General features: G+C 40.6%; 1 protein-coding gene across 2 annotated transcripts; it reads left to right on the forward strand.

Moving 5' to 3' along the window:
- The first annotated feature begins 2,833 nt into the window (after nt 1-2,833).
- On the forward strand, nt 2,834-24,109 carry klhl21 (kelch like family member 21). 2 transcript variants are annotated; one of them, XM_023956879.1, is made up of 5 exons: nt 2,834-2,973; nt 13,019-14,097; nt 17,585-17,990; nt 18,866-18,938; nt 20,682-24,109. In XM_023956879.1, the coding sequence occupies exons 2-5, from the start codon at nt 13,071-13,073 to the stop codon at nt 21,009-21,011; spliced, it is 1,836 nt and encodes a 611-aa protein (XP_023812647.1). In that variant the 5' UTR covers nt 2,834-2,973; nt 13,019-13,070; the 3' UTR covers nt 21,012-24,109. The 2 variants fall into 2 exon arrangements, with proteins under 2 accessions (XP_023812647.1, XP_023812648.1); XM_023956880.1 differs by lacking the exon at nt 2,834-2,973 and adding an exon at nt 11,430-11,556.
- Nucleotides 24,110-26,430: the final 2,321 nt, after the last annotated feature.

The following is a 26,430-nucleotide window of genomic DNA, read 5'->3' on the forward strand; positions in this document are numbered from 1 at the left end:
TCATCCTAACTCTTCTTCCGGGTCCGTGTAGCCAAAAAAAAAGTTCAGCACTGACCGCATGTATTTAGAAAATTACATGGGACTAGTCACTTTATTTTATTAATCTAATAATATGAATATAATATATTTGTAGTATATTTATTATATATGTATTTATAATGTATATAGTAGAAATTCTAAAATTATTATATTTGCTGTAACTGAAGTCTGAGAAAATCTGTTTGCAGACTTAGTATTTTCTGTAAACCATATTTAAAAATAAAAAAGACAAAAAAAGTGTAAGAAAAAGTCTCAAAAGTTTTCCTTTAAGCTTGATGTAAACTTGTAATAATTAAAGGGTCAGTCTATAAATGTGTCTTTCAATCATTAAATCAATTAAATGTTTCTTTTCTTAATTACCGTATTTTCCGGACTATAACTCGCACCGGAGTATAAGTCGCACCAGCCCAAAAATGCATTATAAAGTAGAAAAAAACACAGATAAGTCGCACTGGACTATAAGTCGCATTTTAACTTTCACAACCTTATATGACACAATCATAGCAGACTGTTTATCTAATAATTTCACAGTAATTTTTTCTCAAACTTATTTATTTATTCCTTTCATGAAGCATCATTGGCCAACTAATACTCTGTTTTCATCCTGTTTTTGTAGAAACAGTTGTCATTTTTATTGCATTTCTGAATCTATGAAATCATTGGAAAATAGAATATTATGTTGTTAGCCTTCAAGATCTTACTGTAAAAAAAAATTTGCTGATTCTCTGAGTCACTTAACATACTCTTAACACTTAACATACCTCATACATCAAATTGACCCAGGAACATCATCTCTGTTCCTCACAAATGAACATAACAGGAGGGTTAACGATGTATTTATTTCAATTTATTTCTAATATAAGTCGCTTCGGAGTATAAGTCGCACCCCTTGCCAAACTATGAAAAAAAAGGGCGACTTATAGTCCGGAAAATACGGTAAAAAAAAAAGTTTAGAAGTATTCTTAGTTTAATTTCAGTTTTATCTTCAGGTAGCAGATGCTTATATATATATATATATATATATATATATATATATATATATATATATATATATATATATATATATATATATATATATATATATATATATATATATATATATATATATATATATATATATATATATTTTTTCATTCTAGGGACCTGTGGATTTATTCTCTGCTCTTTGTCATGTTGGCTTCATTGAGCCAGGACTTCCAGACTGCATTGGGGCAGTTTGCTGCTGGGATGAAGGTCAGCACTTGGGAAAGGATGGGAGACTCGTGGGAATTTTTCACTTTCAAGCTCAAGGATTTAAAGGATGAACACCATCTTGTGGAAACAGGAAACTCATTTGCAAAGGTGCGATTATTTCCAAGATCCCCTTTCTTACAGATGAAAGATGATGTTAGGAGAGAGCTGGACTCACCCCCATGCGTTGTGCATCGACCGAGAGTTTCCATGAATGCCAGTTTTTCCAATTAAAACAGGAAGCAGGGTTTTTGAAACTGTGTGGACAGTGCCCTTTCGTTTGGTGTCTTGTCTTGCTTCTATTTACAGATGTTGGATTTTTTTCTCTCTTGCTTCCCAATTTGTTTGTGTCTAAATTGATTTGTAAAAGTGTTTTAGTTCGTCCCATCAAACCTGATATATATAGTTTTTGTTCTACCCCAGCAGTTTCACAATCTGATCCTTAATCCACATTGAAATTGTTCTGCTTTGTTTTCAATGATTATAACGAGGGGTTCATCCATCAAAGGCAAATATAATGAACTGGTGAGTGCGCAGGGTGAGGATGTTTGTGCACATTTTGTTCTATGGGCATGCCATGGGTGACACGTCGTAGCAAACACTTAAGGTACACGTAAGGTAATAAGGATGAAGTAGTTTAGACGCAGGCGTGTTGTACCGACTTTTCCTTTTTTTTCGGACTGCGCTAAGGTCTTGTTTGTATTGTTCATGTGAAAAATTAGGAAATAAGATAATCAGAGTGTCATTTGTTTGGAAATCCTATGAGCATACTACGGGCACTTGTGAGAAATGTGTTCTGCATCTGCGGTATATGCATGCAGGTGTTATGTCTACCACTGTCACCAATAGGTAGAGGTTTGAATCCATTGAAATGATTGCATTCTCAGTCATTCTTAGTTTTTTTTAAGTCTCTGTTGTAGAATAGACTGAAAGAGCAAAAAAAGAATAATATTTTTTTTTAATTTTAGTGAAGAAAGACTGACCTTTTGCCCCCTCCATAATGCTTTTTTGCATCCAGCTGCAGACGCACCACTGCAGCTCACATAACACTACTAATAAACCAATTAGAATCAGACCGTGCGTGTGTATTCAAACCAGGGTTTGAATACACACTGAATAACACAACTGATCCACCCAGGGGGACGTCCTGAGGGGCGAAGTTAGCCACTTGAGAGAACAAAACGAGAAATCTGACTTTGGCTGGGTCCAGCGCTACTGGTAAACGAATTCTCTGTGAACCCTAAACTAACTTTGATAGTTACAATTGAAACTATCAAATATTGTTAATCTTTAATTTGTTATTTCTTCATTTTGTTTCACTCAATCTTTTCCCAAATAAAAGACCGCAGCATCTTTAGGTCTGTAAGTCCATCTGGTTTTATTTTTTAACTTTATTTTTTCTTTATTTTGACATTATATTTTAATATTATGAAGATTTTTGTATTTGAGTTCAAACACTAAAAAATAAACAGTTATCACAATCTCTATAGAATAAATAAGCGCGTATTTTCTTTTCTTTTGTTTAAATCTGGACTTGACTGTTTCTGACGGCATTTCCGAGGGCACGTGAAGGCATCATCTCCAACTGCCTGAGCCATCATGGCGATGTGGAGGCCGACCTCTGCTGCGCCGTCAAACTCGATTCGGGACCTCTTCTCGCTCTTTTCTGCATAAACTGCTCTCGTTTGCTTTGGATACACTTTGGTGAGTTGTCGTGATAAAGATGTATGCGGATTTTTACAGCAGGTTTTGAGGTTTTAGGCGGAACACGATGTCCAGCTATGAATCACCGTTACGTTCTTAGTAAACGTATGGCCGCTTTGATGTTCGCTGGCAGCCTTGAACATTAAAGACAACCAAAAAAAGGCTTTAAAAAACAACGTTCCTGTCAGTTTTATGTTACTATAATAATAATATATAATAATATATCAGTTTTACTTAGAACTCAAAAGCAGATAAAAGTTGCCAACAGTTAAACCTTACTTTGTTTTTGCATTTTGTTGACTCACCCAGCATTAGATAATGTCCATTTTAATATGGACCATAGATGGATTATTGTAGGGATGTGTTTTATGATGTTTTTAGTCAAAGTGAGTGCTGACTCATGTCTCAGTGCTGTGCAAAGTGAGGCTGCATGACTGACGCAGGACCAGGATGAAATGACCGAGGCAGGTTTTATCCAGAAAATTGCCTCAGAGTTTACATGTCATTCTGTTTGATTCATACAGGGATGCAGGATAGTTATACATTTTCCTTCAGCGTAATCTGCTGCTTATTAATTCATTTAATTGTGCTTGTAAAAAGTCATTAAAGAAGACAAGAAGACTTAAGAATTATTAAACTGCAGACACATACCAGGCACGTGACGCACGTTCAGGGACGCGCTAAAAACGGATTCTTGAACACTCATTTAGCCCATGGTGTTCACACTGGACATGCAGGGAGGGGCTACTTCTAATTTTCTTTTTCTACTGTTTACTAGCGTCTATACCATGGTCCAGGTGAATTCTCAATTCTGATTGGCTGCTAGGTGTGGATTTAAAAAGTGATATTTCACGCCTAAAAAAGAAGTTCCGGTCACCTAGCAAATGTTATGTATCACTGTGCTGGCTTCTTAAAAACAAACTTTTGCATCATCTGGACAAAAACAAGCGGTAAGAGGTGAACTTTCTTTCTGAATCTTTGCTTTATTTAACCTATCGTGAAGATCAGCATATATTTCACCTGCCTTTGCTGTCGAAATTAGAGGTTGGAGTGGCGTGTTGTCACGGCGCCGCACCACGTAACAAATAATCCACTATTTGTAAAAAAAATAAAAAATAAAAAAGGCGATCCTAGCCAAAAACACAACAAGAATAAAGTACTAAAAACTGGTTGAATATTTATTTCTTTTGTAAGTGACCATGGTGTAAGCAGATTAATGGATCCTTTAAAGCAGTGGTCCCCAACCACCGGGCCGCGGACCGGTACCGGGCCGCGGGACACTTGGTACCGGTCCGCGGGAAATTTTGGCACCGGGACGCATAGAATGAAAAAATAATTTCCATTTTATTGTTTTTTTTTAAAATAAACGTTTTATTTTGAAAAGTGACCGGATTCTCTCTGTTACATCCGTCACACTTAACGCACGTCAAAGTCGCGAACACCAAACATCACATCACCACCCCCCACCCCCTCCCGGTCCGCGGTAGACGTGTCTTGCGTTGTACCGGTCCGCGGTGACAAAAAGGTTGGGGACCACTGCTTTAAAGTACTTCTGATTTTGATTTGATTTTACAACCGTCTTTTTCTTTCATAGCCCTTTTCTGAAATATGAAACACTTGGTGTCACAGACTTCCAGGCTGGCATAAAAACCAATGATTCATTTCTCCTTTATGATCACGGTTGACACAGTGAATTTAGACTACGATCACAAATGCCACTGCGCTTCGACCTAATGCAAAGTTTTTCAGCAAAATTAGCAGATGGCCGGGAGGCACCAGTCGCATTTTTAATCTCTGCGTGGCGGTCGCTGAGGTATTAGGAAAAAGTTGAAATTAAACGTCGACCAGACCATTTTTTCTACATTGGTCAGAGGCCACTCGGGCACCTTTGGAGGTGACACAGTGGCAGTTCAGTGACAGGCGGATGGCAGGAAGACAGCCGTGCAATAATTTACTGATTGAAGGGTCTCCAAGGTCCCCAAAATTGTCTGATGATCGACCGATTTCAGACTCCCCCTGCCCCCGTGCTGCTGTCCCACTACCAGCGTCCGACTGTTGGAAATTGTACAATAGCACCGCGGGCAATCAAAAATGGCTGACGACTGGATAACAATCTGGAAATTCTGGCCACTGTGGGTCCAAATGGGGGGAGGGAATCGATGCTGCACAAATCTCATCATGGCGTTGATAGCACCACATCGATTCAGAGAGCTGCGTATTGACAAATTGTGGTAGATGCTGAGAAGAATACAAAGAAGAATTCAAAGTTTGACCTGGTTTAACTTTCAGTACATGTTCTATGGAGACGCGTTTTGTAGTGATGCGTGAAGGTAGAAGTTATGAACACAGAAGCTCGGAAATTGCATTTACACACGTTTACATGGGCTTTTCAGTGAAAGTGGTTGCTTGAATGTGCTTTCAGAGGGCGGTGTGAACATAGCTTCACAGACATGTGAAAATGCGTCTTTCTTTTCAGCTGACTAAATCAATCTTTTTTACTTTTACTTAGGAGAGGGTCATATTCTGAAAATGTGTTGACACTAAAATGTGTGGCTAGTTTTAGTTTAGGGCTGCAAGATATGAGGAATACTTGTGATATTAGTGATCAATATTGAGATGATGATATAACTTGCGATAAATGAACAAATTGCAAAATTAACTAAAACATTTCCATTTCACTGCAAAAGTTTAGATTTAAACAAGAGTCAAATTACCTTAAATGATTCTCCAAATAACCCTCGTCTAATTAGGAGGGCGACATCTAACATAAAAGCTCCATCCGATTGGTCAACAACGTGAATGGCTCCATCTGATTGGTCAAATGCATGAAGATTTGTTGTGCAGGTCTATTTTAGTTTATGTAAGATGTAATTATTTTATCTCCAACTAATGCAGTTTTCTTTCTGCTCTTAAGCCCCTCCCCCCCTGAATCCCTGAATATATCTCCGTCCTGTCAGAGCGTTGCCTCTGCACTGCCCCCCCCCATGCAGTGAATGAGGCGTTTGTGTGCGGTTGCCTTTTTAAGGGCAGGACACACTGCACTGTGGAGGGTGGGGGGTATGCTGCCGAAGCGGAGACGGCTTCTGTCTTTGCGCGGCATCTGTCCAAACCTGCGAGGTGCTGAGTGAGAACAGACGGACATGAGGAGAAGCTGGATGTTTGACATGGCATCAGCTGTTTCCCAGGCTGCATCCTAGGAAAACATGTTTTGTTGATGAGCTTCAGCACTTTGTTGAAAAAGTACAGAAGGGAAGCATGCGCGTTGCTTGAAGAATATCTATAAATACAAGATACCGAAAATGATGCTCACCAGAACCAGCTGGTGGTTTTGGTGCAGTTAGCTGGCCGGGAGTGGTTACGGGTTGGGACAACGTTACCCTGGTCTCATGGACACCAAAGCCTTAAGTCTTAGTCACACGCACCTGCAGGTTTTTTTGGTTATCCCGGCCCATGAAGGGGTTATAGAGAAGAGTGGCTGCATCTTAAAGGGGGCGCAGGTGTGTCTTGCAGCCTCCTCAAGGGACATCATGAAAATGGAACATAGCATTATTATGCATGTGGTAGATGTTTTGGGAAGTATCCGTGAGGCAAATGGAAGTTGCACGTATTTACAACGAATAGGTGATACTGTTGTACGGTGCCCCAATGCCACACCCCAGTTGTTAGTAAGCTGCGAGCACTGACCCCTTATTGTGTGCAAACGCTACACTTGATACAGGTGCACATAGTTTGTGGGACAGTCGGAGGATGCTTTCCACACTTACCACATGAACATCACTAGCGCAGTTCACAGGATTGGGGTGGAACCAAAAGTCAAATAGACAGGAAACACGTTTACATAGACTTTTCACTGGAATTGGTCGCTTACATGCAGGTTGCAAACCCTGGTGTGAATGTAGCTTGAGCCTCTATTCTCTGACCACAAGCTGTTTATGAATGCAGTATTATTGCCAAGGTTTTTTATCAACTTGGGTGGAACTACGACAGTTCTCTAGAAGTTCAGTGCTCGTATAAAAAGGGGAAATTTTTCTGTAGGATTGATAATTCTTTTAACCACTTTTTAAAATTATAGTAAAGCTCCAATTTGTGCATTTTTAGGAACCTTGAGTTTAAATTTTATTGTCAATAGACAATGGTTGGACCCATTCGTGTGTCTGCCTCAGGTGACACAATCTTGTGTTTTGTTCCGGGAGTTCGCTTTTGCACACAGAGCTAACTCAAAGCCGGAGCAGAACAAACCATTTTCCGAATTTGAGAGGGGGAAATTTGAACAAAACTCAGCTAGTCCCACCAACCCTCTAATTCTTGTCAATGCGTATTACATTATGTTCTGTTCATGATTACATCAGTGGGGGTTAGCCAGAGTTTTAATCAGGCATTTTGATTATATTGGAGCCTAAATTAGGGCACGTGTTGTTTTGATTGAAAGGTGGGTGGACCCAACAGAGCTTAAAATGTATTTTTTCCCTTTTTAAGCTGTCATAGAGGTGGGCGGAGCTAACTCTGTCCCTTCCCTCTAACTGTTGTATTTTTGTCGTCGATAATCTAGTCTGCAGTGTCTGTCCAGTTTATGCTCAAACCCTTCAAATCAGTGAATAAATTATTGTTTACGAAACAAAACAAAAATGTTTTCAATCTAAAAGACAAGTTTGGGTCAGCAATTGACAATATTGACCATAAAACCAAGGGATGGAGCAAACTCTACGCCTTCACCGACATGTAAAACAACTCTGTTGTTGTTTTTTTCTGACAGACATCTGCAAGTAATTCAGGTTTTTAAAGCGGATCTTGTGGGTTTATGATTCAAGATGTTTCTATGCTGCATAGTCCTTCCCAAAGTCTTCTTTTGGGGGTTTGTTGTTACATGACCAACATCCATCGCCATGCCAACGTGACGCTCCTCATTTTGATGAACCATGTCCGTTCTGCTCAGGTTTCCTTTGAGCCATGGGTGCATTAATAGAATTTTTAAGTCGGTTCATATTTTTGTTGATTCAGGTGTATTGTGTGTGAGGATGAATTGGAAGACGGTAAACACAGACATGTGACTTCCTGTAACTCTGCTGCAGTCTGTACTGTGTTTTACCTCAGTTCTATAGCTTCATTGAATGGTTCAGCTTTTTCTATTGACTTTAGTTGTGTTTGTCTTCACACATTTTTTTAAAATGTGCTATAAATCCAAAATGGGACCCCTCAACCATTACGATAAAGGGAAAAGGTTGTTCCTTTGAGGAACAGCATGACGCTCTCTGTGTGATCAAAGGTCAGAGGGTTAGCTCCCGGCAAATATCGCACAAGAAAAAAATTCAGTGTGTTGTTGACTGTTGTGATGTTGTGGCCACATTTTCTCTGTGTCACTGTGGTCAGATTGTTTCCACGCCTCTGCTCTTTTTTTTTCTCCATTATTCTCCTCTTCATTTTTCCTTTGTAATTGAGCATTTATTTGACTTGGAAGAGCATAGGGTTTTGTTTAGTTTTTTCGCATTAATACAGAGACTGCAGTCCAGTTTAACTCTTGGTTTTTATTTCAACGCCATGCTGTTGTGATCTGCACAAACTGAGATGGCGTTTTTTGGATTAAAATAGCTTAAAGTCCCCCGCTCTTTTTTTGAATTTTTGACATGTGGCATTTTTCTTATGAAAGAGAAAAAATATAATGAAAATCTCATCTCATTTTTATTTTTATTACTGAGTACTTCTCCTTTCAAATCGCTGCCAAACTGCCACAAAGACGCTTGCCTTGAATTAATGAGCTGTTGTGATGTCACAACGGCCCAGGACTGCATGCGCATTGATCTGCCCTGTCTGTCCAGCGTGCACAAGCTCAGGTGAAGGAGAAGAGAAGTATGTGTGTTCACCACACGTATTTTGAGTGCGTCTAAGTCTGGATTTTGTTGTTGGCTGCATATATTTAAAATGAAATATGTTCTCAGCATTTGTTTCTGTCTGAGTTTGATTGCTAGCTGTCCGCATTAACCAGAGAGGGTATATATTAGGGCTGCACGATATGAGGAAAACTCACGATATGCGATATTGGTGATTAATATTGCGACAACGATATAATTTGCGGTATATAAACAAATATCAAACCAACCAAAAACATCATTTCCATTTCAATGCAACAGTATAAAAATTATACTCCAAATGACCCTTGTCGACATAGGAGGCAAACATCAAACATAAAAGGGATCATCTGATTGATCAACAACGTAAACGGGTCCTTCTGATTGGTTAAATGCATAAAGGGATTTATTTCATTTATTCAATATTTCAAGCTGCCATGAGTTTGTTTTAGCACACTTAACTCTTGTGCTATCTTAGATGACCCCACCCTTACATTGACGTGTTCTCCCTACCATGACAAAGGTGGATAAAGGTGGAAAGATTTTATGTAATCCATGGACACCAGTGAAGATCACAAATCATTGAAGAAAAAAGGTTCAGAGCACTGTCTAGTGGGTCTAGATGACCCCACTCCCAATGTTAAAGTGCCTAGGATAGCACAAGGGTCAAGGTAACCATTTATTGCGATTTTCGCCGTCTTTTGCGGCATGCATATTGCACAGCTTGATGTCGCGATAACGATAAATTTGCGGTATATTGTGCAGGCCTAGTGTATATGCTGCCAGACCTTTGCGCTGCGCCCATCGCTTAAACTGCCCACCCGGACCTCAGATGGCGTCTATACCATTGACTTAACATTGAAACTATGCCATGTGATTTGTGTTCACCGTGAACGCAGCTTAACCATAACCCGTGATAATTGTCACTTTCTTTCTGGCATTTCATTTTATTTGGTGTGCAATTGAATTCAGCAATTCTCCCCGTTTCTGGGACTGTCAGTCGGTGTCGTTTGATCAAGGGCAGAGTTACTTAGCTCATCAACATTGACTATGCCCATGTAGAGGAGATTTTGGAAACAGAGGCTTCAGACAGACATGAAATATGGCTTTTTAAGACATTTAGGTTTGTGGGATTTTGATTAAAAACGTCATAATCATAATTCAAACACCCCTGGGAACCTTTTTTTTTTTAATTGACATGGGGGACTTTAAGAATCTTTTCTTAAAGAAAATAATGATTTATATAGCAGATATAATAGCAGATATGAATTTCTATTTTTGACCAACTGGTTGATTTGTTTTAAAGTTTCAAAAAAGTAAGAATGGGCTACATTGGATTGGGTGGGGATTGACAAGCCAAGTCAAAACAGGAAGTCAAGTGAGCAGGACACACCCTTTTATCTCATGGCTAAAACTGTAACATGCCAATTTTTCAGAAGATGGAAAGAACGCACAAAAAGAGCTAAGAGACTCTGCTTCATTTTTTCACCCTTCAACACCTGAGATGTCCCCAGAAACACCTAAATAACAGACGCTCTTTGACATGTGGTTACTCTTTGACCATTTACGCAATAAACATGCGAGAAAAGCGCCTTTTCATATTGGCTTTGCACTGATGTGCAGCATGTGATGGTGCAAAGACACTTTATTCTGCAGCGAAATCTGCTGATTTTTGTTGCTTTTCGCCGTGACAAAATCAGCAGATTTACATCGATGGTGTAAACACATCACTACTCTAAAGTGTTGCACGTTAGCGCTTTTCTCCGCTTCGGAATCCGCTGGAACCGCGTTAATTGTGTCCACAGTTAAAGAGTTACGGTACGCTTTTTACAGTCCATATTATGCTATTTCTGATTACATTTAAAATACTGTTTTTTTCACCAAAGCATCCTGCTTTGGGCTATCTCTGCACAACAATTTGACAGAATTCCTAACAGGGCACTGAAATGTCAGAAAATGTATGTGGACTGTGCATAAGTTATCAATTGCCTTTTGACCTCCAAGAGGCCCAGTTTGACCCTTAGCCAAGCTGTTTGGACCGCTGCACGGTTGAACCCTGGTGTGGAATTTGTGCTGTCCTTTGGCCAGAAAACCAGGGGCTTTAAAACAACCTTTAAACAAATCTCTGCAAGACGACACCTGTGAGTTTTATTCAGATCCTTCTCAAAATACACAAGGGCTTATGGAGGGATTTAATGTAGACCTCTACTTGCCAATCGACATTATCTTCTTCTGGCAATTCAGCGCGGATAATTAGCAAAATAATTTAAGAATTCTTCTGTAATTTTTGTCTGAGCCAGCATCTGGAGAGATGTTTTTTTCTAAATTTTACCAAAAAATGTTTTAATTAAATACAAATTCTGTCTGATCAAACTTCTCCTCATATGGTCCTTCACCTCCAAATGTCTAGAGATTTACAGGAAGCTGCAATATGAGGAGGTCTGGGCTCTGTTGGCTCTTCTCATGGAGACTCCTTACTCATACTGGACGCCCACATAGACATACCAGTGTCAGTTAAGCGGCGTTAGCTTCGGCTCACTGCCTGTTAGGTGTTCTCCCCAAAATCCAACCCCCACTCCTGTCTGGAAATGGATTCTGCTGATGTATTTATAGCTCCAGACCACAAGTGAGCTCAGTTTGTAAGGAGCTGGTCTTCAGACTCAAGCTTAGCTGTCGGGGGTTGTAGAGTGTTAAAAACGGACATTTCAATTTGGAAACGTTCCTGGAGAATTCTTGATAGGTAGGAGAAACCTGGATTTTCAAAGTGAAATTATTCTTTTGTGATCTTTTGTTGTGATACCAACTTACTTACCCAACTTTGGATGGTTTTATTTGCTACTAATAAAACCATTTTCAAAAGCAAGATAAAGGTTTATGGGGTATAGAATTTTTAAAAAAAAATAGGGAGGCTGATTTATTATGAATGTGTGTTTGGTATCAAATGGGATCAAAATTGCCTTAAATAATTTTATTCTGAAGTTGTTTTTGGTCTAACTTTCATCTCTAAAATACTGCTGCACATTTCTTCTCTGTTCTTAACAACAAGCTTTATTACTCCTGAACATGATATCTCTAACTTATCAACTCCACTTCATCCGGTTTCTCCAACCATACGCCTCTGCTTATGCAGCAGACCTTTTTCATTGGCAGATGACTAAATCAGCATTACGTGGAATCAATAATGGGCGAAGTTAAGAAAAACATTAGCTGATTACCCTACTGACTACAAATGAGCTCAAAGTGGTAGACATTTTCTCAGACCTTTAAACGGACTGTTGCAAAGAGCTTAATTGAATCTGTCCATCCATCCATCCATCCATCCATCCATCCATCCATCCATCCATCCATCCATCCATCCATCCATCCATCCATCCATCCATCCATCCATCCATCCATCCATCCATCCATCCATCCATCCATCTTCTTTCATTTATCTGGAGTCAAGCAGGGATGCCCAGACATCCCTCTCCACAGAAAAATTCCCCTGGTTCCGCCAGGGAATCCTAAGGCGCTCCCAGGCCAGCTGACGGACACGGTCCTCCAGCACATACGGGGTCTTCCCCAAGGCTTCCTTCCTATAGGACGTGCCCCAAATACCTCCCCAAGGAGGCGTCCGGGAGGCATCCGAAAGAGATGCCGGAGCAATAGCTGTACTCTGAGCTGCTCACCCGATTCAGCCTCTTGTAGTCCTTCAGTCATGATCCAAAGCTCATGACCTTTTTTAAAACCGAAGTTTATATTTCTAATAGTTGCGTAAAAGTAATACTTTATCAAAGTTCGACCTGGTTTAATGTGCGTTCAGTGGCTGCACGTTTAGTACAAAGAGCCCAGAAACAAACTTCAAAACTTGTGTAGCTATACGGAAATGCGAGATTTTTGAACGCAGAAGCCATTTACATGTGTTTACCTAAGCTTTTTTTTTGAAAGTGGCCGTTTGAAGGCGCGTTGCTGAGGCCGGTGTGAACATAGACTCCTAAAGCGATCATAGAAACTTGCGTAGCAACGCATGAATGCCAGAGTTTTTAACTTAAGAAGACTTATAATTGAAAGAAGTGAAGAAGAACCAAGCCTTTTCATGCATTCTTGTCCCAATTAGACTGTCTGCAGGACTACCTTGATGACTTAACACCTAAAGAAATGATTGGATCTAGATACATTTTTAAGATAGATTTACATTTGATCTTGTGTCTGATCTATTTCAGATCAAATCTGCATTCAGAGCTCGTCCACTGACGACACCCCGAGAGCAGAGCGATGGAGAAGCCCGTTCTGCAGACACAACCATCCACCTTGCCCTTCTTTGATACGTCCCACGCATTCAACCTGCTGCGAGGAATCCACGAACTCCGCGCCGAGCGCAAGTTTTTTGACGTGACTTTGTGTGCGGAGGGCAAAGAGTTCCACTGTCACCGCACCGTGTTGGCTGCTGCGAGCACCTACTTTCGAGCGATGTTTGCAGGAACTTTGAAGGAAAGCGTCATGGACCGAGTGGTTCTCCACGAAGTGTCGGCAGAGCTTTTGGGCTTACTGGTGGACTTCTGCTACACAGGACGGGTCACAGTCACTCAGGATAATGTGGACCTCCTGCTGAAAACGGCGGATTTGTTTCAGTTCCCTTCGGTCAAAGAGGCCTGCTGTGCTTTCCTGGAGCAGCGGCTGGATGTTTCCAACTGTATGGAGATCCAGGACTTTGCTGAGGCCTACGCTTGCAGAGAGCTAGCAACAAGTGCACGCCGCTTTGTCCTCAAAAACATAATGGAGCTGGCTAAAGGGACGGACTTTGAGCGTTTGCCATTTAAGCGCCTCCTCGAGTTCATGTCAGACGATGAGCTCTGTGTGGACAAGGAGGAGACGGTTTATCAAATAGCAGTATGGTGGGTTAAAGCTGACCTCAAGCGGCGGTTACATTACTGGCCCGAGCTCCTACAGCAGGTCCGACTCCCGTTCGTCAGGAGATTCTTTCTTTTGGCCAATGTGGAAAGTGACCCCCTTGTCTACCTTTCCCCCACCTGCCTGAGGTTGGTAAATGAAGCGCGAAGCTTCCAGTCTTGTGAATACGACCGCCATGACAGACCCTGCCACCGGATGCGTCCACGGCCGTCCACGGGACTAGCGGAGATCCTGGTCATCATTGGAGGTTGCGACCAGGACTGTGACGAGCTGGTCACAGTGGACTGTTACAACCCCCAGACTGGACAGTGGCGCTACCTTGCCGAGTTCCCTGATCATCTCGGCGGAGGCTACAGCATAGCTGCGCTCGGAAATGATATGTTTGTCACAGGTAAGTCATGTGAAAAAACTTAGTCAAGCTTTTCCTAATCCTGATAATCCGGATCCATCACCCTGCCTGTTGTCCAGTTGTTTCTACCTTACTGGTTGCTAACACAAACCAACTTAAATGTATTGGAACATCATAAAGACCAGCTTCGACTATCGTAACACTTCAAATGTTTATGAAATGAATGTAATTCCAGCAAACTCTGTAGTGGAGAAAATCAAATATGCAACACTTTACATGAATGAAATGCGTACGCAATCAACTAAATCAGCTGATTCTGTCGTGGAGAAATAAGGACTTGCGCCAATTATGTAGTACTTTATTTACCGGTACATTAATGATGATGCATAATGGTGCAAAGCTGTGTTTCTCCGCATCAGAATCAGCTGATTTACATTGAGCTCATAGATGATCAAAAAGTTACAGTACGTCAAAGAGCGTCCGTCATTTCATTGTCACTGACAATATCTTTGGTATCAAATGGTTAAAGAGGGGTTGACTAAACACTTAGAATGGTGGTAGATCAGAAGAACCAGGGTTGTTTTTCTCTAAAAGTCAACAGTTGGCCTCTAAAGCCAATCAGGCTGTTGAAATAAGACAGCTTTATGTTTTAGCTTAAAATGCATTTGTTTGTGTAGTTTAAGCAGAACAAGGATACATTGAATGGTGGGTTAACATGAAACGGAATCCCCCTTTACCCTAAACGGAACGATGAAGACTGGCTTAAGCTTTTTTGAGGTCCATTTTGGAAGTTTCATGGTTGCTGTCATTTATTGTTTTGTTTTTCCCCATTAATCTGAAGGACCATTATATCCTAATTAGGGCTGCACAATATGAGGAAAACTTGCGATATTAGTATTCAGTATTGCGATGACGATATAACTCGCGATATTTGAACAAATGGTAAAACAACCAAAAACATCATTTCCATTTGATTTAAATGAAAGTCAACATACCTTAAATTATACTCCAAATGAAACTAGTCTGCATGGGAGGCGAGCGTCTAACATGAAAGGGTTCCAACCAGTTACTAAATACTTCAAGCTGCCATAGGATTGTTTTTGCATATTTAAAGTAACCATTTATTTGCGATTTTCGCCATCTTTTGCCGTATGCACAGCTTGATAAAGATAAATTTGAGATTTATTGTGCAGGCCTAGTCCTCATACACAACTCTGAATCTGCTTGGCTGTGAACAAAAAAGAACAGACAGTTCTGCAACACAGCCGTGGTTTCAATCGGCGTGGTTATCTTTGTAACCAAAGTTCTGTTCTTGTCTGAAAATGACCTGCCTCCCATCATATCGGAGTCCAAGTGAGAGCTTCTAAAGAACCCTCAAAGCAGTCGGAAATTTCCCGGCATTAACTCACCGCCCCACTGACAGAAATGGCTGCAGCATTTGTTTGCACAGCGGTGTTGATCTGATTTACAATCCAGTTTGGCTAAAGTTGGGGTGCTGTGTAATATGTAAATAAGAATGGGGTTGCAATTTATCATGCTTTATTTATAACAGAATGTGGAATACAAGTGAGACATCTCGGTGACAAAAAAAACATTTGGCTCCAATTTGAGATATATTGACCACAGTACGTTTCCAGTAACACTCAGACTGGATTTGTTTTTGTGTTTTTGTCTCATCTGCTTATATTTTGACAGCACATTCTTCATAAGGGTATTTGCTGTTTACATGTGTTGAAGCAATGGTAGCAATGTGTTCTGTGTTCATGAACATATTCTAGATGTTGCACCATCAGTGGTGGAGGACACTGTGACAGGAGTTGTCTTTTTTAGGCACCAACTGTCATCCCAGCCATGCAAAGTGAAAAACCTCCCTGTGCCTCCCATCTTTTTTAAAATTTGGATTTGCCATGCTGTCCATTTTACTTAATACCTTTCCAATAGGCTCTGTTTCTCTTGTTAATGACCTACAGTACAGTAATCCCTCGCTACAACGCGGATTACTTTTCACGGTTTCGCTACTTCACGGATTTGCATTGTGCATTGTGTTCTGCATTCTGATTGGCTAAAAAGTCACTCCGCTTCTTCTCTACCTGTGCGTCAATAACGTTGCAGTTTAATATGTACATGTACGTAAAACAGCTCGCCAAATTTACATTACGCACGTGCAAATTCTTTTGCAATTTCGAGTTTCTCTAAAACCCATAGAAAAAGAGCGACAACAACTGCCCATCACTATGTTCTTCTCCCGAACAAACACACCTCCACCGCAGGCTTCAAAAGAAGAAAACACTGCAGAGTGGAGTCAGGATGCAGCGGCTCAGTCTGAAGAGCAGTGAAATACACCTGAGTCACTATTTGTCCCACTGTACTTTGTATTTTTTTCATGATCATTTTAAATTTTCTCCTGTTTAATGCAATGAGACAAGAGACAACACAAGAGACAACACAAATACACTCACTGCAACAAAAAATAAGACAAGATAGTAGAATTCTAGGAGTACATATTAGGGTTGTGCCGATGGACAATATCATCGTCCATCGTGATGGGTGACCCACATCCCGATGGAGAGACCACCATCGTGATGCCACGCCCCCGCCACGTTGCGCGTCGACGCCATAAGCCGCGGTTACATGTACAAAATATCTTGATGGGATCAATGGTTAGATGTTCGCTCATCATTTGAATTTTAATCCGTGTGGTCAGTGCTTTTTCTGAACGGAGCCAGGTTTAGCAGTATGCTAACACGGGCTAACAACATTAGCTTTGGGTGGCGCTGCATCCTGGCTGCAGGTAAACATGTAAGAATAACATCAGCCTTTATTTTAGTCGGGACACGACTGGAAACACAAATCCGCGTGATTGTTTGAATGTTTTTTAAGGACTGAGCGACATTTCTGCTTTGACGCTCAACCGCTGTGTCTGCTGACGATCCGAGCTGTGCTCAGACACACGTTTAGACCCGGTTCTGAGTTCGGTAGCTAGTACCCCTAGAGCTGCGGGATGGATCGCAGTCTTAAATCTCCCACACATACCGCTCATGTACCCCCCCCCCCCCCTTCCCATCAAACACAAAGCTGTAAATCCGCACTCCGCCGGTCCACTCCGCTAGCTAAGTGCGGGAGCAGACTACTTCTTTTCTATCTTGCTTGTTACTTTTTTTGTTAAAGTCACTTCCCTCAGTTTATACTGGATCATCGCGGATTAACCATTAGTTGGGAAATAAAATGACAAAAAGCAAAATAACGAATAGCAGTTATATAAGAACGAAAAATGTAAACCCCCCCCCGACGATGTCATCGTCCATCCCGATGGTTGACAGCAAACATCGTCAACGGCCAAATTAGGGGACATCGCCCAACCCTAGTACATATACATTCATGCATGAGAAAGAGAGTAGTCTGGGGAGAAGGTGGTGTAGGGAAATGCTCATTGAATCCTCAAAAGCCTGCAACCCAATGGTTGAATCCTTGATGTCTTAAAACGGGTCAATTTTCTATCAACTGTGGGTGATGTATAATTATCCTCTAGGGGGCTCTGACGGCTCTCGCCTCTATGATGGCGTGTGGCGCTACAAGTCCAGTGTGAACGAGTGGACCGAGGCGTCGCCCATGCTGAAGCCCCGCGAGTACCACAGCTCCTGCGTACTGAACGGTCACCTGTATGTGGTGGCCTCCGACAGCACAGAGCGCTACAATCAGGCTCTAGACTGCTGGGAGGCCCTGCCGGCCATGCTCCACCCCATGGACAACTGCTCCACCACTGCGTGCAATGGACGCCTGTACGCCATCGGCTCCCTTACCAATGAGGATACCATGGCCATCCAGAGCTACGATCCTGGCACCAACCGCTGGACCATGGTCAACCGTGGACAGCTGCCTCCGTGGTCTTTCACACCAAAAACGGTGACCCTGTATGGCCTCCTTTACTTTGTTAGGTGAGTTATTTCAGGTCTGACTTGAACGTATGTCTAAGGTATAGTCATGTGCACCCATTCATGGGTTGTAGAGAGGAGAGGCTAGGAGCAAAGTTGTTTCTTGCAACTCCCCTGAAGCTTAAGGAAAATGGAACGTACAATTGTCATGTGTGTGGTGAGCAAGGTTAATGTAAGTTGCAAACACTTGTGGCGTATTGGCGATGCAGGTGTACAGTGCCCCTACACCATTCTCTAGTCATTAGTAAAGCATTTGTCACAACTGCCTTTATGGTTATATATTGTAGCTGTTTGCGGATGAAAAGGGCAAATATATACGGGGCACGCATTAACCTGCACAGTTCCCAGGATTTGGAGAGATAGAAAAAAAAGAAGTACCAGTAAAGCACCTTTGCGCCTCACCAACTTGACCCTTATTAACCCTTGCTTGTTGTAGGAGATAAATGTGCATGAACTTTCTCTCTATGGACTCACTGAGTGGTCTACGATTAGAATATTTCGTTGAGGCCCTGTACAAGTTTGCCCATTTTTTTCCTGCAGACAGTCCATATCCACCCATGAGGGCAGTTGTTACTATGGCTTAACCCTTGTGCTATCCTAGGCACTTTAACATTGGGAGTTGGGTCATCTAGACCCCACAAGACAGTACATTGTACCTTTTTTCTTCAATGATTTGTGATTTTCACTGGTGTCCATGGATTACATGAAATCTTTCCACCTTTATCCACCTTTGTCATGGTAAGAATAACACGTCAATGTAAGGGTGGGGTCATCTGGACCCCACAAGATAGCACAAGGGTTAAAAGTAACATCTTTCGACCGGGAATGAAATCATGAGTGTTTTGGCTGTAATATGAACCGTGTCTTTCTATTTGCAGGGATGACTCAGCCGAGGTGGATGTTTATAATCCTCAAAAGAACGAGTGGGACAAAATTAGCCCAATGACCCAGGTTTGTATTTCACATTTGACACACGTGTAGAACAGCCAACTGTTTTTATAGCATATTATAAAAGAAACCTCAGAGTATCGTGTGTCTTGTTTATGACAAGACTCAGAAAGAGTCATGTTTTTAGAAATTAAGCAGACCAAAAATGTAAAGATTTTGCACTAGGTATTGCTGGAAACATTTTGATTTTGTACTGGTTTTAGATCGCCAAACAATACTTATTTTATTTTAATTTGAAAGTTCAAAAGAAAAACGAAAACCTTTTTATCTTGTTTGTTATCTCAATAGAGACTATGGGATATTTTAGAAAAAAAAATTACATTTTACCTACATTTTTATTTTAAAAAAAAATTACATTTTAAACTCTTACCAATTTAAAAAGTCTTATTAGAATTAAAAAATGTTGAAAACATTAGTGTCGCTCCACAATAAAAGCCACATTTATACCTTTTACACTAAACATTCTATTTGACTCACAAGGAAAATCAAATAGGCAATTTATTTGCTGTTGTCAGGCTGTCTGATCTAATTATACAATTATTTTGGTGTCATTCAAAAAAGCAAACTCCTCCTAGCTCCAGTTACATTTGCCCCAAACCCCCTCCACACACACACACTCGTATAAAGCCATGTTCTTTTCTTTGTTTGTTTGTTTTTTGATGATTGAAATATCGCCTGAGCGCTACAGCTATGTTCACACCACCCTCTGCAGTGCGCGTTCAAGCACCCACTTCCAGAGAAAAGTCTATGTAAACGGTTCAGGCTCCCTAACTCAAAACTCTCACGTTCACACATAGGTACACACATTTTTACAACTGCTTTCAGGCTTTAGGTACAAAACGCGTATGATGATGGTAATCCATCTCACTCCATTGCAAGGATGCCAGCCATGAACCAAACCATTTCCATTTTGTTCCCAAATTTACAAGTTTGCACAACTTCCATATTTTACACCAAGCCTCTGCCAACTGTAGATGTCAGACATCCGCTAGTAAACGGTAAAAAAAGAAAAGAAGAAGCCCCTCCTTGCTTGTCCAGTGCGAACACCATGGGCTACGCACGTTTAGTGTGTTCTTGACTGCGCGTCACAGTCTAGCGTGTCCGTAGGTTTTTTATTTTTATTTTAATGGTATGTTGCACATTCTGAGATGTCCAAATAGCAGACAACAATGCTCCAGCTGTTAGCAAAACTGATGTTGGAGAAAAGAATAACAACAGTTTCTAATGGTAAATGAGGTGTACTTATTTAGTGTCTACTCCACCTTAAATGTACGTCAAATACCTGGTGTGTACGTTACTTTACCCTTATGTGACACGCTTTGTCGGAAACAGCTCTGACCTCAAGCTTCTCATCTACACATATCATCAAAATTACAGATTTAAATCCTGACGATAACGTTCACAATCTATTAGGACCAAGTGTACATCTTAAAAATAAAGTGAATCTGAACAATATATTTAGATCATTTTTTAGAATCGGATCTATCCGGATAATTATGCAAATATCGGCAAATACTGGTACAGATATGTGGCCCATGCCTAAATACTACCTAGTTCCTCATGAAGGTCTGGCAAAAATCCAAGGGAGACCTACATGTTGAAACATTTCAATAATCTAAGGATTAATGCTTCTAAACCCCACATGCCTCAAACGTCTTTTTTTTTTTTCTTAACTTTTTCAACGACATTGAAGGCATCAGACTTGAAGGGTTTTGTGCGTCTAAAGAGTTGTAACTCTTTCCCCAGGTGCACGTTGGGGGCAGCATCGCCGTCCTGGGGGGGAAGCTTTACGTGTCCGGTGGTTACGACAACACGTTTGAGCTGTCGGACGTGGTGGAAGCGTACGACCCAACGGCCCGTGCCTGGACGGTCGTCGGACAGCTCCCCCAGCCCACCTTCTGGCACGGCAGTGTCAGCATTTTCCGCCAATTCATGCCGCTGGTGTCCAGCCCCTTCGAAGCCAGCTACCTGCCTGAGTCCAACGCCATCCACCTCCACCGGCATCAGCGCCACCAAGCTCTGCACAATCTGAACAACAATCTCAACCAGAACCAGGACGTGAATCCAGCGCACTGAGTTCAGACATCGGGCTCTCTTTATGCTCGCCGCCTGTGTTTTTCCTGAAGCGGAGAGGACGTCCACGTCGGTTTGATTCAGCCAAACTGGCGTGAAATCAGTCAAGGCTGTAGGGAAAAGTCTGTGTGTTCCAGCAGCTGTAATCCAAAACAAAACAAAAAAGTTCCAGAATGTAGAAAATGACCGCAACATTTAGACCTGCTCCTCTGAATGCGTCACCTGCTGCACCATGTGACCCACTGAATGGAGATTTTAGACTCTGGTTGAAAAAAAAAGACACACAAAAACAAAACCTTGTCAATTATTCTACTTTTTCTCAAAAGACAGCATTTAAAGCAAAAAGTGCGTGGTTATTTAAAAAAAAGATCTGTAGAAGCTATAGCATCTTCAATTGAAGTGTAAGATGTTATATTTATGGTACCTGCATGAGTCTGCTGTGTTGTGCTCAACTAATGAAAGCTACTTGAACATTTCCCAAAAGCAATCAGCTCTTTCAACCTTGAAAGATTGTACTTTTTATAATATTTTCAAAAGGTGGGAGGGGCTTAAGTGAAGGATATGAAGTGCTTTATAGATGTTTTATATATGCAGCGACCGGAGCGTGCTCAATGTGAAGAATCAGGGACGCTAACGGCTCAAAACAAACGGAGGACAATTCGTCACTTTAAAACCAGCTCAAACCTCAAAATGTATGTTTTAGGAAGGGCTGGGTGATGTGGTCTGAAAATAAAATCAAATTCCAATTTTAATCCAAGTTTTTCCTACTTTCTTTTACAAAAAATGATAAATATTAGATTTTTTTTTTTTTGCTGAATCATTGTCCGTTTGTGGCATGATTTTGTACGTGTTGGGGGGAGGGAAAAAAAACGTATTTCATTAAAAGGATTTGTCCATGTATGAAATGTCACATATGAGCATTGATCTGCAATGACAAACCAATCCATTCAGGAAAAAACACAAAAAACGTTTCTTACAAAAAGAGATGAGATGGAAGTGGAAGATCAAAACTTCTTGAACCCAATAGTGATCCATTTTTTTATTAGTTGCAACTGAGAAGCAAAAGAATTGTTCTTTTAAGTTAGGTTTGTCAATGTAGGTCAATGCGTGTATTCGTGTGTTTGTGTGATGTTTTACACACGGACAAAACATTTTTACAGACTGATCATTTCTTTTCTACAGATACGAAACATTTTTACAAACTCAAAAACTCTTTGTTCAAGTACGAAACTTTTTTCTTTTAGGAACAGACAAGACTTTAACAACTTCATTTATATTTACTAAAAGCTTTTATTTTGACATCTCCTTGGGAGTTTTGTAGAGCGAAGCACTTTTACCCCATAGTACCTCTGTTTCAGGTGTTCTTCCTTTTGGTGGCAGCAGGCTTCAAGCTGAATTTTTTTTTGCTTGCAAGTTACAAAACTAGACCTGTTCCATGTGACTGAAAATACTGTTCATTTTTTTAGGAAGAAGCTCTTCCTTGCTATTTGCCATTTTAACGTCTGGGCGGAAGACCTTATTCCGAGCAACAGAACCCCAAGAGAGCACGGTGCTAGGGAAAAAAATCCAGATTTTCCCCAAAATTAATATTCTTAAATGGCAAAATTGAATTGATTGATACAATCAGGTCAATTCTGCTTTAAATGGTTAATTAATCCCAAAGACGGTCTGATTTGCTTAAAGGTCACCATGTTGGAGTCAGAAATTGTCAGTAACGAGGGATTGATCCGAGTCATCGTTTCTATGACAAATATGTCTATGAAGACTCTCATTCATCCAGGCTGATTCCATCATAGCAGTCGGTTTAGGGTAAAACGATAAGAGGTGAAACGTCTTCTAACTTTAAAAACTAAGTCCAGATGACAGCCCCTAAACCTACTGCTATGATGGTTTCTATGACAACCACTCTCAGGAGTGAACTTGTTGGAAGGCCACACTCCTCCCACTTGGGAGAATCTGGTTTTATTAAGGCGTCTGATTAGTCAGTTTATAACTTGTATGTTATATAAAATGTTTTAAAAAAATAACATTAACAAGAACAATAGCTGTTTATGTCTCTATAGAAGTCAATGGAATTTTGGATTCTTGAAACCAGCAGGTACTTCCTGTTTGGAACACAAAGAGGGAGGGGCCTCTCAGTTCAGTTATCTTATACAGTCAACAGAAAATACACACCAAAAGAGTTTCCCAAACATCAGTTTAGTTTCTCCAAATTACTTCTGTGATGTTTCGACAATCAAACTACAATTTGCCATTAACTCCTTTTTTTTCTGTTGGTAAAATATTTCCTGTAAACTCAATATTTTTGCACTAAATCTTTTTTTTCGTTTGTGATTGTTTGGAATGTTGTATTATGCCTCTTAATTATAACAACCACTAATCACAGATTTGCTTTTTTTTGGTCCATTTTAACTTTTTTTTTTTTTAATCTGCTTAGGTAAGGGGTGTTGTTCTCATTACTGCCCCCTACAGCCAAAGTGTGAACGGTGCAGGTTTCTGTGAGGTACTGAGGTAAACAGCTAATGTGCAGTTCAAATGCTGAGGCCCTGAACAGTTGTGTAAATGGATGCTGCAATAGGAAAAAACATATTTCAAAGTTAATGAGCAACATGCTTGCAGCTTTATATTTCTTTTTACAGACATTTTTATTTTTCTAAAATGTTAATGTTATGTGTTGCTTTTCTTTTAGACAGAAAAAGCTGGTCTTAAACATTAAGTTGAAGTGCTTGGTTCCTGCCGTGGCCACAGGAGGCAGTATCATTCCCCTTCCACTCAGAACTACTTAACATCATCAAAGTGAAATTATTGACTTGCTGCCTCTTTTTTTTTTTTTCATTTTTCAGAATGAAGTCTGGATCAGCCTGTTTCCACTGCACATTTACTTTTTTAAATCTGTGAGGTGAAGCTTATCAGATTGTGTTTACTAAAGAGTTGCAGTCAAAAGTCCGATTGAAGGAGGAAAAAGTGGGTAAAAAAGGAACTAAAAACTGGAGCTTCTTTGTTTTTGCCTCAAATGAACCCTCACATTTGGAGAGGAATGCATTGGATCAAGCATGGTTGTGTGGGTTTAAAGAGTTCATTAAAGAGACTTTGAAGAGAAACACCAGTCTGATCTCTGTTTAACGAAAAGGTGTGCTTTGGTTTTTCTTGATTAAAAATATTATATCCTATTATTGGCGATTAGAGGAAATACAGGTGTTTGCCTTGAACTGAAACAAAACATTAAAAATAAAAATACTTTTAATATGTTTGAATGCAAAAAGCATCAGGCAAGGGAAGTGGCAACAACTTTTTACAAAATAAAAGCTTGGGCTCTTTTTGCAGAAAAAAATAAAATCCATCTAACTCCTGAAATGTTGTCAAAAAAATCTTTGTATTTTTTTGTAATTTATGTGCCAAGTTCAAAGTAGATTTTTTAATAGCACTTTAACATTGGGAGTGGGGTCATCTAGACCCACTAGACAGTGCGCTGAACCTTTTTTCTTCAATGATTTGTGAACCTCACTGGTGTTCATGGATTACATGAAATCTTTCCACCTTTATCCACCTTTGTCATGGTGGGGAGAACACGCCAATGTAAGGGTGGGGTCATCTAAGATAGCACAAGGGTTAATGTCCCTTTCAAAGCTATTTAGATACAGTGGGACAAAAAAATATTTAGCCAGCCACTAATTGTACAAGTTCTCCCACTTAAAAAGATGAAACCAATTAAATAAGTGGTCACTGGCAAACCAGATTTCTGGCTCTCACAGACCTGGACCTTCTTCTGTAAGAGGATCCTCTGTTCTCCCCTCGTTACCTGTATTACTGGCACGTGTTTAACCCTTGTGCTATCTTAACCCTTGTGCCATCTTAGATGACCCCACCCTTTCATTGACGTGTTCTCCCTACCATGACAAAGGTGGATAAAGGTGGAAAGATTTCATGTAATCCATGGACACCAGTGAAGATCACAAATCAATGAAGAAAAAAGGTTCAGTGAACTGTCCGGTGGGTCTAGATGACCCAACTCCCAATGTTAAAGTGCCTAGGATAGCATAAGGGTCACACTGGTTATCTCTATAAAAGACACCTGTCTACAACCTCAAACAGTAACATTCCAACTATAGCCAAGACCAAAGAGGTCTTTGGTGTGAAGCTGTCAATGCGTCATGATGTCATAACGTAAGGCAGTGCAGGAATTCTCGGATACCATTTTCTTTGCCTATCTGGGCAGATTGGGGTTTAAGTGTGAGTTTTTGTCCATGGGTTTTGTTGTCTAGCTGTTTTACTCTGTTTTAAATAGTAATTTAAACTGTTAAGTTTATTTCTTTCTGCACCATGAGTTAGAGTGTGGGAGAGGATAAAGACCAACCTTCTTGAGCAGTAAAACATTGTTGGTCCCAATATTAACCCTTGTGCTTTCGTAGGCACTTTAACGTTGGGTCATCTAGACCCACTAGACAGTGCTCTGACCCATTTTCTTCAATGATTTGTGATCTTCACTGGTGTCCATGGATTACATGAATCCCACCCTTATCCACCTTTGTCATGGTAGGAATAACATGTCAAAGTAAGGGTGGGGTCATATAAGATAGCACAAGGGTTAAAGACAGAGTTTGCGACAAGTGACTTCCTGCCTTGTAATGCCAGACATTGTTGGGTCATTCATGTCTTTGATATGGAAATTAAAAGGCCCGTGGTTGAAACTTAAGAAAAATGTGTCAATTTAAGTTGTATAAACAAAATAAAAAATTTTAAAAAAAAAATTAAGTTAGATCAACATATTAAATTGAGTTGGATAGACATAAAAAATTATGTTGAATAAACTTCATTCAATTACCCTTTACCAATTGAAGTGGTTCCATTAAGTTGGATCAACTTGTTTCTTTTTAGAGTGTGAGCAAAACCCCCAGAACCACACGGGGGGACCTGGTCAATGACCTCCAGAGAGTTAGCAGCAAAGCAACAAAGGCCACTATCCATAACACAGGACGCCGCCACACCTCCTCAAAACTGTAATCACCCGAATAACTTGTCGAATGAGGAAGGACGGCAGCTCGGGGACAGCTTCCAGATGATCGGGGGTCAGTCAAAGAAAGAGGACCCAAGAGAGAGCCGGTCCCACGGCCAAGCCCAGGTCCCCGCCCCTAAGCACTGCCCCAGCAAGAGCTCAAGTCAGGTGCAGATGGAACCGAGGCAGTTGACTAGTCATGAATTTCTATTGAACTCCTGCCATTCTGCACAAACTACGTCCTACACAACGATACAGGTTTATTGATTTGGCCTAAAATCTGCATGATCCTAAGTAAAGACTACTGGGAACGATTTGACAACAGATCAAAAGATGATCGGAGTGAGACTTCTATGCATTTTACAGCGTAGGCTTATGTAGTTTTCAACCTCAAATATTGTCAGTTCTTATTCAAAAAAAAGTCCAAGA

Source organism: Oryzias latipes, chromosome 7, assembly GCF_002234675.1.
Source record: "Oryzias latipes chromosome 7, ASM223467v1".
NCBI lineage: Eukaryota > Metazoa > Chordata > Actinopteri > Beloniformes > Adrianichthyidae > Oryzias > Oryzias latipes.

What these genes read in the sequence shown, in the direction of transcription:
- klhl21 (XM_023956879.1), top strand. Translation starts at nt 13,071, where the DNA reads ATGGAGAAGCCCGTTCTGCAGACACAACCATCCACCTTGCCCTTCTTT. An exon ending in AAATGATATGTTTGTCACAG is followed by an intron (nt 14,098 to 17,584) that starts GTAAGTCATGTG and finishes ATTATCCTCTAG; the next exon opens with GGGGCTCTGACGGCTCTCGC. An exon ending in AAATTAGCCCAATGACCCAG is followed by an intron (nt 18,939 to 20,681) that starts GTTTGTATTTCA and finishes CTCTTTCCCCAG; the next exon opens with GTGCACGTTGGGGGCAGCAT.